This window comes from Oryzias melastigma, linkage group LG15 (genome assembly GCF_002922805.2).
Source record: "Oryzias melastigma strain HK-1 linkage group LG15, ASM292280v2, whole genome shotgun sequence".
Classification (NCBI taxonomy): Eukaryota; Metazoa; Chordata; class Actinopteri; order Beloniformes; family Adrianichthyidae; genus Oryzias; species Oryzias melastigma.
In genome coordinates this window covers 3,326,994-3,339,173 of record NC_050526.1, presented here as the reverse complement: position 1 = coordinate 3,339,173, position 12,180 = coordinate 3,326,994, and the positions used below count along the sequence as shown (strand labels likewise).

The window sequence follows — 12,180 nt, the reverse complement described above, 5'->3', positions numbered from 1 at the left end:
AAAAAAAAAAACATGAGCAGTCTCAGAGCTATCGGGCCGTTTCGCATGATCTCTCTTGTCTGTGATTGGCTGTTTGGTGGCACAAACATTAAGCTTAACTCAGAGTTTTGAATGCAAAATCAAAGATAGGGCGAAAGCGAGATGAGTCACAACACATCTGAAAACATTTGTGAAAAAATATTTTTTGTAAGCAAGTATGAAATATTTTCATTTCCAGATTATGAAGTTTTATTCTTATCCATCCATCCATCTTCTTAACCGCTTCTTCCCTGTCGGGGTCGCGGGGTGCCGGAGCCTATCCCGGCTACTGATGGGCGAAGGCGGGGTACACCCTGGACAGGTCGCCAGTCTGTCTCAGGGCCTCAATCACACACACATTCACTCTCACATCCACACCTAGGGACAATTTAGAGTCACCAATGAACCTATGAAGCATGTTTTTGGACGGTGGGAGGAAGCCGGAGTCCCCGGTGAAAACCCACGCATGCACGGGGAGAACATGCAAACTCCACACAGAAAGGTCCCAGCCGGGATTGGAACCGGGGCCTTCTCGCTGTGAGGCGAGAGCGCTAACCACTGCGCCACTGTGCAGCCCTTTTATTCTTAACGCTTTACTTTTTATTCTTAACGCTTTACACTTTGTTTGCAATTTAGAACATTTTGATCTCAAAGGTGTGACTTTTTCTTGCAGTTTAGTGGCACAAAAATCACTCCATAGACCTGTAGTGGAGAAGAGAGACTTTGGCTTTTTCAAACAGCTGGTTTTAGTCTCCTCCAGATCCGACACAATTTAAATAAATAAATACTCAGAAATTAATCTTAAATTCTTTTACATTATTAACAAGGAAAATACTACAATAACCTGTTCACAAAATAATTTATTCATACCCCAAAACCCCAAAATTGTTGATATTTTTATGGGACAGTTAATTATTAGTTTGTTAAGCTTCAGAGTTTAATTCAAAGTGTCTGAACTGGTTCTATAATGTGATGACAGCTCTTTGAAAGTGACAAATTAAATCTATTTGTTTGGATTTTTTCTGATAATAAATAGTTCTGTCCCTGAATTTATTAATTCAAGCACAGATTAAATAATTCCTGCAAAAAACATGAGAGAGTAATGAGACAAATGTTACTTAAAATAGAAGAGACTTCTGCTTTTTTGTGTAAAATTCTCTTTACTATTTTTTTTACTCTGTACTACCCATCATTGGTAATAAATTATTTGAAAATAATAAAAACCAAAAATGTAGTGGAGCAAACCATCTGTGGCCAAAACTGAATAAAAATAAGTTTAGACTTGTGTTTAAATCAGGAAATACTATTCCAAATGTTAACTCAAAAAAATGTTTAATGAATGTTTTTGCTTTTTGTGAGCATCACGTTTGTTTTTACCATAAAACAGTCCTGAGATGAATCTTTCAGAGCAGCAGACGTCTGGTTTACCCAGAGAATCAACAGGTTCCTCCTGAGGTTTACAACAGGAAAACTTTAATTATTTCTTTCAACAGAACTCTGCAAGAAATAAGCAAGAATAGACTGTAGTTTAGTAAACAGTCCTGCGTTTGTGTGTACGAGTGCGTTTGTCCCAGTTGTGAGAGTGCGATTATGTTCAGCACAAGATAACGAGGCTGGAAGTTTCGCAGCCTGAAGCTCCGACCCTCATCACTCTGATTGGTCCTACATCGAAAGCATTTTGATTGAACTGTTTGATTCAAAGCTATAAAAAATAGGGGAATGTGGGTTAATCTGCTTCTGTATGTTCTTCCTTTTCAGCCTTGGGACAACAAAGAAAGGGATCGGCCCAGTTTACTCTGCCAAAGCAGCTCGCAGTGGCCTGAGGATATGTGACTTAGTGGCAGACTTCACTCAGTTCTCGGAAAGGTCAGTTCCAGCATGATCTGTATTCAGGGTAGAACAGGAAAGAGTCTTTAGTGTCTCTGACAGAGCGAACAGAATGATTCCAAGACCTGAGTTTTGCTCCTCCTGACCAGGGTGAGGCGCTAGTGAGTAGGGCTGCCACGATTAGTCGACTAATCAATGACTAATCGACTGTTAAAATAGTCGACGACTAATTTAATAGTCGAGTAGTCGTTATTTTATATTATATGGAGTGAGAGTGTAGTAAAGTTGAAAGTTATGATGGCATTATTCTAGCATCTTGGACTATTTTGGCATTTATTACGGCTTTTTTTAAGCTATTTTTGAGTTTAACGAACATTTCAGCTTCACGCTAGCTGTTTCGGGTAATTTAAGACTTTTTCAGCTTTTTTTATAAGCCAGTTTGGAGTTTAGAAAATGTTTCAGCTGCATGCTAGCTGTTTTGGCTAACAGTTTTTTTCCTGTTTTTTTAGTATAATTTTGCATTTAACTAATATCTTAGCTGGCTATCAGCTTTAGCATTTTCAGCTATCAATTTCAGCGTTTTCAGCTATCAGCTTTAACGTTTTTAGCTATCACTTTCAGCATTATCAGCTACCAGCGTTTTTAACTCTCAATTTCAGCATTTTCAACTATCAGCACTAGCATCAGCAGACAAATTCACACTAGCATTATCGCAGGTAATTCTATATTTCTAATTTTTAGATAGTTTAAAGCAGATGTGTGTTTTGCATCCAGTTTGTGCATGACCCGATTAGTCGACTAATCGGAAAAAATAATCGGTGATTAATCGACTATTAAAATAATCGTTTGTGGCACCACTACTAGTGAGTTGAAGACGTTCAGAAGTGGATGTGGAACGATGAAGACAGCGCAGTGTTGTGATGTGAACATGAGAATCTAAAAGAATAAATCCATGAACTAACTCTTGGATGTAGCAGTTGGGGGTTGGTAACATCTCTTGAGCGATGGTCATAAAAGATCGAGTAGGAAGTAGAATAACAGTGGAAGGGATCGTGATCTTTGATGAGATGATGGTGGCACAGGAAGTCCCGGTGCTCGTCCTGATGCATGGAAAAGATCGGATGAAAAGATCTAATAAGGAGGGCACTTTAAAACCAATCATATCTGCTGCTGCTTCTTCCAGGTATAAAATCCTCGCCCATCAGTACAAGTCCATGTACCCGACGCTGGAGATAGACATAGAGGGAGAGCTGGAAAGATTAAAGGTACGTTCATAACTGTCTTTAAATGAATACATTTGTGTTTAACGTCATTATTTGTCATGAAGTTTGTTGTCCTCCTCAGAACTACATGGAGCGGATTCGGCCCATGGTGAGGGACGGGGTTCACTACATGTACGAGGCTCTTCACGGTCCGCCCAAAAAGATCCTGGTGGAAGGAGCCAACGCTGCGCTGCTGGATATCGACTTCGGTTAGTCGAACACGGCCTGACCTCAGTTATAAATGGCGTACAATTGTTGAACACTTCTAGCTTCCTTGAAGGTTCAAAGGTCACAGCTTCATTCACCCACATTCACACACTAATGGCCGAACACTACCGCCTATAACCACCAGAGGCAATGTGGGGTTCAGTGCTCAAGGACACTTCGACAGGTGGGAATCAAACCTTCAATCCTCTAATCGGAGGTTGATCGCACTACCGCTGCACCACGGTTACCCCACTCTAATTTGACTATACTTCACTAAAGCATCTGTTACTGTCTGTTAGTTTAAATCTTTGGTGATGCCCCTCCCCCCTGCCTATTGGAGGCAGGGGGGAGGGGCCTCCAAGAGGGGCATCTACCACCCCCCTCTCATTTCCCTTGTAAAAAACACGTTTTTAGTCATAAATTATGTTGCTCTAAAATAATCTTTGACAGTGCAAATAGTTGTTCAGTTTATTTAATTTTACTTTATTCTATTTTATTTATTTAAACGATTTTGGTCGCCGTTATTTGTTGAAACCCTAAATGAACAAACAAATTGAGTTTAAAAGGCCAGAAGAAAATAGTTCTTGGGTTCTCAAGGGTTAGAAATAAAATAAAATTGTATAATGTTGAATTTTACAAGTACAAGTAAGTACAAAGGAAGCTTTTATTTTGAAACTCTAACCTATTTCTAAGCCTCACACAGCTCATCAACATTAAGTTAAATTGTTGGATTCACAGCTCCTCTGTAAAATCATCAACCACCATTTTTACAAAATCTCTTCATCCGTAACCGTTGACATAAATAGAGATAAAACAAGACTGTTACCTCGGGTTCCAACAAAATCCAGTCCATTCAGTCGCCATTTTTCCGTGGTATGGATATTGCCCGATTTCACCATTTTGGGACCAAACAGTGATCGGTCCGAGAATCTGTCAATCAAACGCTTCAAACGTTTGAGGTGGGGCCAGTGGGCACTAGTTTATAACTTGGAAAAAACAAACGGTAAAGAAAATATATGATTTAAAAAAATTGGTTTGCGAGAACGTGTTAAAAAGAGCAATAATGGTTATTCTGACAAACAGAATGAGTTATAGCTGATCATTTTTCAATAGAAGTCTATGGGATTTTAGTTTTCTGGTATGGAAGCCCAAACTGTTCTTAATTAAATAAAGAAATACATCATTATTTAATCAAGCAACACTCCAATAAAAGTCTTTTCAATAAATAATTGACCATTTTATTATGAAATACATTTCATTAAAATTTAAACAGACTATTTTATTATGAAATACGTGTCATTTTTACTTTAAAACATAATTTTTATGTTAAAAACATTTCATAATAAAAAGTATATATCATAATAATTTTTTTTTTCATGTTGGATATTATTATAATCATGTGGTTTTTTTTGTAGAAACTTATTTCAAAATTACTGTTTTCCAAAGTGTCCTTTTTATTTCACAATGCTGTTTTTCAGAACGACGTATTTATTTCATGATGAGCTTTTTCCGAATAATAACTCTGTCTGTCAATCACTGAAAGTGGGTGGGATCTAAACGTTCATTGGCTGATCCTCTGACATCGACTTGTATGCCTAGACTCCTGCTCTACTGTGTGTCGCACCGTACCCAGACAGTAACGCAGACAATCCCCAAGATGACATATTTTGGTGACATCCGTGTAGCTTTGCTGAGCTTAGCGGATCAAATAGAAACAGGCGATCTGTCAGCAGACGCTATTCTGAGATGTTTGGCCGACACTTTTGAAATGATCGGTTTGGTACATGCGGCAGAAGAGCACGCTAACATCCACGACTCTATTTACGACGCTGAAGTTGGCTTCCGATTCACAGCTTCCGATTCGCGAGAGCGTTCCACTGTATTTTTCGAACTCAGACCACCTAAAAACAGGTCCTGTTCGAAAACTACTGTACCTAGACAGTTCAGACCAGGATTAAAGAACGCTCTCGCGAATCGGAAGCTGAATTCGGAAGCCAACTTCAGCGTCGTCTCTCAGTCTTTCTCTCATCCTCTGTCCGCTCCGAACCCCAGCGCATTTAGGGCATACCCGGCCGCGTGCTCGCTTATGTCCAGACCCCCCCCGCCTCCCCCCACACACCGCCGATTGCCGGATTGACCTCAGCGCACTCCCACCCCGCCGCGTGCGTTCCCGCACACATGGCGGTGTGAAGCCAACTTCAGCGCCGTAAATAGAGTCGTGGATGTTAGCGTGCTCTTCTGCGCGTGTACCAAACCGATCATTTCAAAAATGTCGTCCAAACGTCTCAAAATAGCGTCTGCTGACAGATCACCTGTTTCTATTTGATCCGCTAAGCTCAGCAAAGCTACACGGATGTCACCGAAATATGTCATCTTGGGGATTGTCTGCGTTACTGTCTGGGTACGGTGCGACACACAGTAGAGCAGGAGTCTAGGCATACAAGTCGATGTCAGAGGATCAGCCAATGAACGTTTAGATCCCACCCACTTTCAGTGATTGACAGACAGAGTTATTATTCGGAAAAAGCTCATCATGAAATAAATACGTCGTTCTGAAAAACAGCATTGTGAAATAAAAAGGACACTTTGGAAAACAGTAATTTTGAAATAAGTTTCTACAAAAAAACCCCCACATGATTATAATAATATCCAACATGAAAAAAAATTATTATGATATATATTTTTTATTATGAAATGTTTTTAACATAAAAATTATGTTTTAAAGTAAAAATGACACGTATTTCATAATAAAATAGTCCATTTAAATTTTAATGAAATATATTTCATAATAAAATGGTCAATTATTTATTGAAAAGACTTTTATTGGAGTGTTGCTTGATTAAATAATGTTGTATTTATTTATTTAATTAAGAACAGTTTGGGCTTCCATATTCTGGGACCAGCGGGTACTTCCTGTTTTGAATGCGAGGAGGACGGGGATGATCAGTCCAGTTCTCTCTATTTACGGTTTATGTCCGTAGCCACTCCCACGTAGCTCGCCGCTCCACAGCCTGAATAAGACGCCGACCTCTCCTTTGATAGATGATGATGAGCAAACACATGTGGCAGTATTTACAGCTCAGAACTGTTCCAGGTCACCTGAACTTACCTGTGTTTTCTACAAAAGCATGCATGGAGCACAGGCGTGAGCCGAAGGTGAGTTTGACTTCCTCACATCGATTGACCCGTTTGGGACTCACGTGCACGCTCGCACGTCCAAACCATGACACACCCGACTGGGCATGAGCACAACAGCACCGTCAGTCACAGAGACGGGATTCCTCTTTGTTGTGTTTTTTTACAGGCGTATAAAAAAAAACAAAAAAAAAAAACAACTCAGCTGTCATCCGTCAGAGCATGAGGTCACAACACCGGCACAGAAATAAATCTTCTCTCTTTATGGTTGATTTAAGTATTTAATTGGCTGAAGGTTTGTTAGATTTTCACTTTTTTGAGCCCACACTCCACCAAAGCAGTCAGTAAAGTTCTCACACGTTTGTTGTGTTGTCGTTGCAGGAACGTATCCGTTTGTGACGTCGTCCAACTGCACGGTTGGAGGGGTGTGCACAGGTCTGGGCATGCCCCCCCACAATGTGGGCGAGGTCTATGGAGTGGTGAAGGCGTACACCACCAGAGTGGGGATCGGAGCGTTCCCCACAGAGCAGAGCAACGTGAGCAAAACCGAACACACTCTACTGTCTAAAGACAACCAGGATGACACGAAAACCCAGAGAAGTCTAACAATGAAGTATAAAAACATCCTGATGAACTGCTGTGTTACAGTGCATTCTTACTCAGACAGTGCCACCTAGAGGATGTCCTGGTGTATTGAATCTTTTTAGTCCATTTAGATGCTTAAAAACTAACATTTTTGGATAATGAACCTGAAATTACAAATATTTAGTTTGATAAAAGAAAAGAACTTTTACAACCCATACACATCTGTATCAAAAAATATCAAAATTAAATACATATATACAGGTAAAAATTAGATTTCTGGAGAAGATTTTAGCATTTACCCTAAAAAATTAACAATTTATGGACGACCAGAATTCTGTTGTAAATAATATTTTACAAACAAATTTTTTTGTTATTCTATATTTAATATTGCTTTTAATGTATAGAGTTTTATTATCTATTAATCAATAAATATCTTTGATTTAAAAGCATATTTTTATTTGCAATTTCCCTGATTTCCTATTTTGATTTGAAAAGAATTTGTATTTCATTAAAAAAATTATATATATATATATATAGATGTAGTTAGCAGCTCTCTGATTGGTCACACGTGACGATGTAACAATTACCAATCTGGAAGTTAGACTTCAATGTTATTATTATTTTGTTTAGCTGCAGGGTCTAAATTTACATCAAAAGGCGTCTAAACCCCCTTGATACCTGCAGGACATCGGAGAGCTGCTGCAGACTCGAGGGAAGGAGGTGGGCGTGACCACAGGCAGGAAGCGGCGATGCGGTTGGCTGGATCTGGTGCTCATCAAATATGCACACATGATTAACGGCTTCACTGCGTAAGTCAAAAAGAAAACACTTATTTTGTCCAACTAAAAAAATAAAAAACTGAGTTTAACTTTCACAAAAAACAAAATATTACTTGTTTATTTAGAGGAGTTGTTCAGTTTTGTGTTTTTTGACGTCGTTCCTCTTTTCTTTCAGTTTAGCGCTCACCAAACTTGACATACTTGACGTCTTTCCAGAGATAAAGGTGGGCGTGGCCTACAGAGTCAACGATGAAATTATACCTCACTTTCCAGGTGAGTAAATGTTTACAAATCTGTGCTTTTCCTAACTTTTTTTTATTTTTTTATTAAAGAGGGTCTGGTGTTGGTTATCGAAATAAATCAACTATTAAAACAATTAAACTCATTTGAAAATTCTCTTTAGTCTTTGAATAGTGAAAGACAACACAAACTTTTTAACTTTTTCAGCTGCAAAAACTAAAAAAACAATAGTTTTCTTTATTCATTTTTATACTGCTGACACCATTAATATTGTTTTAGTGAATTAGACTTGTTTTATTAAGGTTAAAACATTTTGTTTGCACTTCTTTAAAATGTTTAAAATGTAATCTTAATTTTTTAAACTGTCTCACACTCATTTATGAAGATGTTCATAAATCAACTCTGTGAAAACATAAATCAATATCTGGATTAAAAGGGAAGAAGGAGGGAAGAGAAAAATAAGAACCAAAACTGACTTAAACCTGAAACCAAAAGGAGAACGTTAAGGATGAAAGGTGGATGACCTCAGACGGATTTACTGAAAATCAAGACTTAAATACACTGAAGACTCCAGACTAACAGTGAAAATGTGACTTTTTTGGGCAGTGGGGCAAAAAACCTCAAAACAGATCATAATTTGAGGCAAAGAAATCTCACAGTTGTGACGATGAAAGTTTTTATTTTTGTCTTGAAGTTCTCTGTGTGTTATTTTTGACCTTAACATGTACTGAATAGTACTGGGAGGAGGATGCAGTAAACCTCAGAAATGTGAGGTTTTTGTTCTACAATGAAGCTGCTCTTGAGCTCTATGTTCACATCGGGCATGTGAGTTGCGTTCAAGAATGCGCTAAACGCGGATTTCTTACATGAATTTAGCTCATGGCGTTCACACTGGAAAAGCAGGGAGGGACTTCTTCTTTTCTACTGCTTACTAGCACACGTCTGCCACCTACAGTTGGAAGAGGTTTGGTGTCATAAAGAGCAAATCTAGTGAATCTTTCTCCTTTCGCAGCTCTATTCGATATACGAAAGACTTGGTGGCATAAAATTCTATTCGGGGACAAACTGCAGTTTATAATTTCTCCTCCATGATCAATTTTCAGACGGTTGGTGCTCCCGTTAATTAAAAGGGACGTTGTCAAATACGTCATGAACAAATTCAAGTCGCTGATTGGTCAAAGTTTGACCTGGTCTACCTTTTATAGTGCATTTTAGTAAATTGGTTCAAGATTCGTGAACTTCTGAACTTCTGAAAGTGAGAGTTTTGAACGCAAACGCCTGATTTACAAGCGTTTACATCGACTTATATGGAAGCGACCGCTTGAACGCACGTCGCTGAGGGCGTTGTGAACGTAGCTTCAGAGTTCAAGATCAGTGTTTGAAATCTGGGCATTCACCGTCTTTCATCAGGAAATGAAGCACATTTGGTTAGCAGCCTCTACAAACTACTAACCCTCTCACTTCCTGTTTATTATTGACACAATAAAACATATTTTTGCTGTTTGGCTGAATGTGCTAAATAAAAACAAACAACAAAAGTTCTGTCACATTTATGCTGAATATCTGTTGTTTTTCTTGATCGACGAGACGATTCTGTACGTTCATTGGTGTAACTCGAGCTCTGCTCCTTCGCAGCCAATCAGGAGGTGCTGCACCGCGTGGAGGTTCAGTACGAGACGCTGCCCGGCTGGAAGAGCGACACTTCAGCTGCTCGGAGCTTTGAGGAGCTTCCTGAAAACGCTCAGAAATATGTTCACTTTGTCGAGGAGCACGTGGGAGTGCCTGGTACGAGTCGACACGATGAGCAGCTATCATGTTGTAGATCAGTTTGAATTGTTCAGACAGCAAAATCCAAGATCATTAAAAGAACTTTGTTTGAGAAAGCATGTCACAGCCACTGCATATATTTTGCGCATATTACAAAGATGAGATTTGGCCACATGTGAATACATGGAAACAGTGGGAAAAGTCATCGATGAATGACTAATGTGAGGAACACGTATGAATTATGTACATCACAAAAGACCAAAATTACATATGTGGACAAGTGGCAAAACATATTTAGTGGCTCTGTGACACAGTCTTCAGTGGTTAGATTCCTGGTGAGACCATTTTTACCTTAATGATGTTTCTGTTTTTTTGCTTATTTGAAGAAATTCTACGAATACATTAAGAATTTTCGACTTATTTCTAAGATTTTGCAGTAGAAGTGTGTTGTATTTTTTGTATTTTTAGCCCTATTTTAAATGTTATATGATACATTTGCCTTTTAAAATCATTTATTCTAAGTTTGAGGATTTTAAAATGTCATTTTAACCAGAAAATGTTTGTTAATATATTTATTGATTGTTTGTTCTTGTCTGGATTGATGCAAAATGAGGCAAAAGTTTACATTTAATGGAGGTTTAAACATAAAACTACTGTGAAGCATCACTACTTTGATAAATGTTAGCTAAACTAACAGAAAAAATGTCTTTTTTGTTGTTTTTTTAGTCAAGTGGATCGGAGTGGGAAAGTCTCGGGAGTCCATGATCCAGCTGTTCTAGGAAAGACGCCGCGGCGCCGCACAGCAGCAGATCAACTGTACCCTTCCTCCCAAGCCCCTCCCCTTCTCACACAGCCTACCTACCTGTATCCTAACCTTCAGCAGAGGCACGACCACGCCCCCCTTCCCTCTTGTTTTATCTTTGTATGAATCTCTTGTTGAAAAAGTCTCCGCCTCTGGATTTAGGGGCGGAGTTTTAAAGCCTTTTTGCAGCCAAAACTGAAAACCTGCGGCGGGGCTGAACCGACGCGGATCACCCGGATCTCTGCCTAAATGTGTTCGTTGTCGAACGCTGTTGTGTGGTTTAAAAAAATGCACTGTGCCAGTTGGATGTAAATCAGTTTCAACCTCAGCACTTTAGACGCTTGTTTCGAGGTGCATCCAGAAAGGGAACTTTTCTTTTCTTTTTTTTTTTTTTTTACTTAGACAAAGCTTCCATGAACGCAGAAAAGTGAACACTAGAAAAGTCACTTCTCTGTTAAATATAGCAGTTATCTTGTAGAAGGTCATCGACTGTCCCCCATCTCCTATGTCATCGTTTCTTTTCATGACTTTTGGTTTCTTTGCACTTTTCTGCACAATGTTCTGTGGATGTGGGAGAAATGTAACAGCAACTAAGAACCCATAAATTATATTTAAGATATTTTGTTGTCTGTGTCTTTTCTTTCACGTTAATTTCTGTAAAAATAGACTCAGATTTAGACTTTAGATGAATAAAAATTGTGAAATAATTACTAGGATTTTATTCCAAAACATATACATGGAAATATGAGAGTTTGTACAACCAGGTGGATCTGTGACGTCACCACGGGAACTGTATTTGTGTTCATATTAAGAGGGAACCACTTTTCAAACACATCGAATCATTCTCAATATCTCTATGGAGCCAAATGTGGGCCAAAAAGATTTGAAACAACTTGACAAATTCCAGCTGAAATATTGGTGTTAAGATAGTAAAAAGTGTCTCAAATTTCTTCAATTCTAATATAAACTGATTTTTTCAGCTTTACATTTTTTCTGTTTTTAAGTTTCAAAAGTCAAAAATTTAATTTCAAATCTTTTCTGAAAATTTCAAGCTTTAAACTTCCGCGTCATTCTGGCACATGGGGGTGGGGCTAGCATAAAGGACCAATCAAAATCCATGAGGGCGTTAACCTTTCACCCGGTACATTCACTTGTAGAGACTTTGATTAAAAATAATTAAGTTTGTTTAGAAATGCAGAAAGTTTCTACGGAGCCCCAGTTGTGACATCAAAGTAAAAAAAAAATTGAAGCAATCTTTTTTAACTCTTAAAATGGAAGTAAAAAGAAATAAAATTCGGGATAGTTACCGGTGTGCACCTGAGAAAAACGGAAACTTTTTTTTTTTTAACTGAAGTAACATTTTATTTTTAATTCTAAAAATAGAAGTGAAAAAATTCTATAGTAACTGAAAAAAAAACGTTCTAAAAATGTAAGTTAAAAAAAATTCTAGTTAGGTCTTGGTGAGCACCGCACCAGATAGTCAATAATTTTATTTATTTATTTTTTCAGAAAATTTTAGTAAACTTTTTTTTCTGGTTAGAACTCATGTGTATTAGAT

The 12,180-nt window shown here is 38.3% G+C and overlaps 1 protein-coding gene across 1 annotated transcript in view; it reads left to right on the top strand.

The window, feature by feature from the left end:
- Positions 1–11,241, top strand: part of adss2 (adenylosuccinate synthase 2) — a 28,971-nt gene extending 17,730 nt beyond the window's left edge. Inside the window, exons 6-13 of the mRNA XM_024297796.1 lie at positions 1,777–1,884; positions 3,029–3,110; positions 3,190–3,316; positions 6,831–6,985; positions 7,719–7,843; positions 7,989–8,086; positions 9,689–9,838; positions 10,547–11,241. Of these exons, the coding sequence (XP_024153564.1) occupies positions 1,777–1,884; positions 3,029–3,110; positions 3,190–3,316; positions 6,831–6,985; positions 7,719–7,843; positions 7,989–8,086; positions 9,689–9,838; positions 10,547–10,599 (898 nt within the window). The 3' untranslated portion in view covers positions 10,600–11,241. The remainder of the gene's footprint in view (positions 1–1,776; positions 1,885–3,028; positions 3,111–3,189; positions 3,317–6,830; positions 6,986–7,718; positions 7,844–7,988; positions 8,087–9,688; positions 9,839–10,546) is intronic.
- Positions 11,242–12,180: the final 939 nt, after the last annotated feature.